General features: G+C 33.3%; 1 protein-coding gene across 4 annotated transcripts in view; it reads left to right on the top strand.

Moving 5' to 3' along the window:
* WAC (WW domain containing adaptor with coiled-coil) overlaps positions 1–3,144 on the top strand; it is a 44,336-nt gene extending 41,192 nt beyond the window's left edge. For all 4 annotated transcript variants that reach the window (XM_026710099.2, XM_026710100.2, XM_026710098.2 and 1 more), the window contains exons 13-14: positions 1,133–1,260; positions 1,677–3,144. In XM_026710099.2, the coding sequence (XP_026565884.2) occupies positions 1,133–1,260; positions 1,677–1,746 (198 nt within the window). In that variant the 3' untranslated portion in view covers positions 1,747–3,144. The remainder of the gene's footprint in view (positions 1–1,132; positions 1,261–1,676) is intronic.
* Positions 3,145–6,000: the final 2,856 nt, after the last annotated feature.

Below are 6,000 nucleotides of genomic sequence, written 5' to 3'. Positions count from 1 at the left end.
AGAAATTGTGACATTTGCTAGGTTTCTGCTTATCTATATATCCTTGATTTCCAACTATAATACTTGACTTTTTGTGCATATTTTCTTTACTTTTCTTGAATCTTTTATTTTGTACAGGTGAAGCTCTTTCCTTCTATTTTCCCCACAAGAGCCTGATGAGATTGGTTGGGCTGAGATAGAATGCCTGGCTCAAAATTACACAGCTGACTTCATTTCAATAATAATAATAATATGTTATTTTTTCAGAGTCTGGCTTTACAGTCTTCCCTACAGTATCTTGCCTTGGCTCTGCCTGTTCAGTTCAGAATTTGAGAATTTAAGATTTACTTCATATTAGCCAAGTCAATGTAATAAAACAAACAGCGATTGCAGATTTTATTTATTAGCATTGAAGAACATATTGGGTGATAGGAGAATAATTACAATTGCTTTATGTTAGTAAATTAACATTATTTTTAATAGTCTAAGAGTCTACTGCAGTTGGTAGGTCAGAGTAGTATCACAATATAGTACCTTAACGCAACAGTTTAGGGCTTTGTATGTTTTGTTTATTTTTAGGATTCTAGTTCTCATTCAGCATTGCAGATGTAATAAGTATGGAAAGAGAGTTTACATACTCAGTCTTTAAGAGAAGAATTTTTATTTTAATAAAAAAAAACTTATAATTGTTAGAATTATCAGATTTTCATTTTTTTCTTGTGAGAAATTCAGAATGCGAAATACTTTTAAATAATGGTTCTCATTATTCTGAGAATTGTTCATAGATGTAATTACCCATAATGAATAAAAACATTGAAACAGTTTTCCCTTATTACAACCAATGATGCTGCACTATAGTGTTGTATTGACTGAAAATTAAATGGTTTGGCTAGTAAAAAAGGTAAACTTCAAAAAAAAAATGTAAACCTTCATGAAAAATAGGCTGAAGTCTAGATTGTTGTCATATGGTAAAGTTGAAAATAGTTATTTTATGGATGCCAGGAAATTGTTTTTTCCCCCGCAACTGCATTTCATGTTGCTAAACATATATACATTTTTTCCCTAATACTGTAATCTTTTATAGGCATTTGTTTTTGTCTAAATTGTTTAATAAATGAAATACATTTTTGAATAGTTGCTTTTTATTCTTTAGGCATCAAGATTGCGTGAAGAAGCTCATAATACAGGAAGTGTCCATATGTCTGAAACTTGTACTGAATTAAAAAACTTAAGATCTTTAGTTCGAGTATGTGAAATTCAAGCAACTTTGCGTGAGCAAAGGTAAATTATTTGTTTTGGGTGCATTTTTCTGATTTGCTAAATTTTCGATTATGTTTGTTTGTACAACTTTTATATAAATGTAGGACAATTCCCTAGTGCAGTCAAGGGCTAGGAAGATTTAGAATTAGAATTTAACACCAGAATGATACTGACTGAAACAGGCATAATACCTCCCTCCACAGCCGTTGAACTACTGAAGGTACCCTTGTGTGCTCCGGATCTTGAACAATAATTTAGTCCATTATGTGTACCATTAAGGTAGGTCAACCATTTCCAGGCCCAAGAATTTTATCCCTTTTTTAAAAAAAAAAAGTTTTTTAAAAACATATAAATTAGTTGTGTTTATCACAGTATAACTTATTATTGAAGAATCAATTTGAATCTTAGATGCTAATTATATATTATTTTTTTTATAGGATACTCTTTTTGAGACAACAAATTAAAGAACTTGAAAAACTAAAGAATCAGAATTCCTTCATGGTGTGAAATATTCAATAATTGCACATGGGTTTTAAGTACAAGACTGTAAAACTAGTTGCCCAGGCTTAACTTTTTTCAGCTGCATTTGAGTAGACTTTGGACTGTTGAGTTGGGCAATACAAAATAACATGGGAAAGTGGAAAGGAAGGAAGTCATTGGGGGAAAATACAAGAATGATTTGTAAAACCCTTGAAATGTAGATTTCTTGTAGATGTATTCTTCACGTTGTAAATATGTTTTGTAGAGTGAAGCCATGGGAAGCCATGTGTATCAGAGCTTAGACATCCAAAACTAATCAATGCTGAGATGGCTAAATACCTAGCCTTTTACATGTAAACCTGTCTGCAAAATTAGCTCTCTCTTTTTTTTAGTTAATTTATGGTTCAGAAATCTTGCATTTCCTGAAATACAATGCAAGTTCCAGGTGATCTGTGTCTCAAAGCTGCAACAGTTTGAAACAGTTAGGATAACGTACAAAATATCATGAAACAACTGTTTCCACACTTGCACCTAATCAACAGCAGTGCTTTTCCATTTCTGTTTTACAGAGAAGTGTTTTTAATTTCCTGTGTTCATATTCCTTTTAAATTCCTAGATCGGATTTTATTAGTTTTTTTAAATTCTTCTAATTTCTTCCTTTCATAAGGCACTGTTGCTATGGCACTTTTCTATAATCTTTTCATTCCTGTGTACAGTAGCTTAAAATTGCAGTGATTGAGCATAACCCACTTGTTTGTATAAATTATTGAAATGTATTTCCATTTGCACCCTGAAAGAATGGACTGATACTACTACTGGGCATATGTATTTGAAAGTACATCCCTTTTTCAGATTATAAGGAAATAGCCCAATGAACATGTCAACATGGTTGTGGGAGGGAAAGAAGGAAAAAGCTAGTCAGATGTGAATTGTATCTGTTGTAATAAACATGTTTTCAAACAAAGAAACAAACAAAAAAACCACTGGTTCTCTTTTCCTTTGTCAGTAACATATTACAATTTAGACTGTTTGGGGATTCTTCATCAAAGCTATTCTTGTTGAATACTTTTTTTTACTTAATTAAAAATAAGTCCTCATGGGAAGTTTTGTTTAAAAAAATTGTAATTGTGTATAAAATATTTAATGACATTCAACAAGGATCAGTGACACCTCCCAACAGTTGTCTTATGTTAACTCCTGGTTTTTACCTGTCTTGCTATTATGACTTTTCATTTGAAAGGATGTTTGTGTTGTAGCTAACTGTTCAAGTCTGGTGCTGACTGCTGTTCTTAGCCATCACAAAACGCTGACTTTGTGTAATTGGAGTGTCTCACTGTTTGAAAATGGTGGGAAAGCTCAGCTTTGTATATTGTTTCCTAAAGTATATTAAAAATAAAAAAGAAACTATTGCTACTACAAAATAAATTTGGGTTTTTTTTCCAAAAAAGTTAATGATAACTGTTGTTTAAGTCTTCATACATTCCTAAAGTCTGTTTAGAAATTTAGGTCATGCTGAAATATGACCAACTTGCAAACCAGCTGTGCCACTGTTAATGTATTAACTTAAATTCATTCACAGATGCAACTGCCTCAGAAAAACAATCCTGCTTATTTATGTATACCTCCTCATTTGCTTGTAAATCTGTTCTTACCTTTTTGTCTTCTTTATAACACACTGTAAAATGAAAACACTCTATAAAATGATTTCTCTTGATAGAGACATCAAAGAAGATGTAATATTTCCAAAAGTTTTAAAGCCAGAAAAGAAAAAAGCTATTTTTGTAAAACAGACAAGCAAACAAACTTATTTTTAGCACTGTTTACTAATCTACAATCACTTTATTATTTTAAGTGCATAAAATGTATTATGTATAACCTGATCTCGTAAAATCATGTTTGCTTTATGAAAATTGAAATTGGTTGATTTATACAATTAAATGCATCTAGGTGGGTGATAATGCAACAATATAACAGATTAGTAAGAAATAATTTATATAAGTTATGAAAATATATTCATGTAGTTAAAGTAGAGTTTAATACACTGATTTCTGGTGTTTCAATAAAGAAGTGTACAGTGTTTATGGGTCAGCTTCTTTGTGCTGTTCTGTTCTTTGTGGATCTTGAGTAGATTCACAGGGCAAAGAGGAGTTTTCCCATTATAAAGTTCTGCTGATTTGTTCTGTTCTCTTGAAAAAGTAGGGCAATTAAATTTTCATGTAATTGATGTTAATTAGTTTTTCATTCTGAAAAAGGCAGTCCACCAAGGTGCAGAAATATCATGTTCAGGACGAACTGTTCTACTTAATTTTTCTTTTGAAAAGATACTAATATAAAATATTTTTAAGGGGGGAAATAGTAATTTTTTAAAAAACCTTTTAGATCTCTACAACTACGCATTGCCTCTGTTGAGCACTCTATTTCCTTAAAGTTTACTAGTTATTGTGATTGTGATTTTTGACCAAAGAAAAACTAATGTAGCTCTCAAACTGATTGAGATTGCATGTCTTACATTATCTAGTAGTACAAATTACCTTTTTAATATTTAAAAAAGTTCAAAATCTCAGGGAATCACTTAAAATCACCAATTTGTGTTCCTCTCCAAAATCTCTCATAATTTCAGGTGTTGGCAAAACTTCCTGACAATAGGATTATAATTATTTGGTTTTTTTTAAATTTAATGTTGGTTTTGTGGATACCCTATTAGTTTAGAAAATGTGTCTTTGTCAAGTTTGAAAAGTCGTTGATACTTGACAAATTCCTACGTAGCTACTAGCTGCAACCCAATATTTCTGCCCCCAATTGTCCTTAAGATATCAAATTTGCCCACTCAAGTTTGCCTTTCCATTATCTTATTATAATTATATATTTTGTAAATAGCTAGCAGTGATCCATGTGTCTTGACATATAGCCATGCTGGCCACATGACTATGGAAATTATCTTCGGATAACGTTGGTTCCCACAGCTAAGAAACGATCACCCACCCACCCTGACTTAAGCAGTCCTCCCCTCTGGACAGGGGAAAAGCTGGCTCTAATGCTGGGAATGGAAAAAGATGACTAACTAAAGAAAGGTGAATGGACACAGTTAGTGTCAATGGATGCACCATTGGAAGGCCTGAAGAACCAGGCTAGGGACAGAGACTGTCGTGGAGAAAATCTATGTAGTCGCTAACAGTCAACAACTCGACAGCACATGATCATTTTATAAGCAGTAAATTGTCACATGCTGAAGGCATTGATTTTGAAGGCAAGATAAAATTCTGTTTCAATTTTCTGAGCCCTCTGTACAGGCACGCTGAAGACAAAAGAATTGACAAGTTTCAGTTAGCTTTTAAAAATGTAGAATTGAATTTTCGTCCCAACTGCTCTGTAAGCTAAAATTAGCTTCCTAGTTGCACCAGATTCTGTGGGATAACCTTTTTTCCTTTATTATGTAGTGCTTCACTCCATTTGTTCTCATTTTCTTTAATGTCAGCTTTGTAATCTAGATGAGCACACCCAAAATTACTAGCTCTATCCTTATTGTAAAATTAACAGAATCTTCAAAGACTGAAAGTGCATCTCTTTCAAGGTCCTGAGTCCTTGAGAAGGGGTCCTTTCCAACTCTGTCTCTCTGTTATGCCCCCATTTTTTCTGCAGGCTCAGAAGCTGCTCTTTATCTAATAGCTGATTTCTCCTGACTCCCAAGGTCGTTTCTACATACCATTATGGACTCAGGGGCAGTACTGCAAACTACTACTCCTGCAGCCAGCTGCCTGCAATTTGGCAGATTGAATCTCACCAGGCTCAAGGTTGACTCATTGTTCCAAGGTGGATATAATGAGGACCCAAATTGTTGGGTCAATATGCTGACTGTAAACTGCTTAGAGAGGGCTGTAAAGCACTGTGAAGCAGTATATGTCTAGGTGCTCTTATTGCTATTACAACTAAAATTGATGCCTTAGTGGAATCATGAGAAATCATGATCTGCCTTTCTAACATGAATTTCATTCCTGCCTAGCGTATCTATATTAGGTGTAGAATTGTAACCTAGCAAAAGGAAGGCTGATATATGCAAATCCCAATCCCAGGAATTGCCAGACTGTTTTATTGGTCAAGCATGAAACTACGAATTCAAACAACATAAAATCAAAATGTGACAGGGATGACAACATGCCAGCACACTTACACATGCCCCCTTAAATATGGAGTGAGATCCACAGAAGTTAAGTTGGAATTAAATCTGAAAATGAATAGCTGATACAATTGAAATCAGGTAGACTTTGATAATTCTGTTTCAAA

The sequence above is a fragment of the Pseudonaja textilis genome, chromosome Z (genome assembly GCF_049901715.1).
Source record: "Pseudonaja textilis isolate UNSWEBS1 chromosome Z, rPseTex1.2, whole genome shotgun sequence".
NCBI classification, from domain to species: domain Eukaryota; kingdom Metazoa; phylum Chordata; class Lepidosauria; order Squamata; family Elapidae; genus Pseudonaja; species Pseudonaja textilis.
Note: the sequence above shows the minus strand (reverse complement) of the source record. Positions and strands in the feature narration are given on the sequence as shown.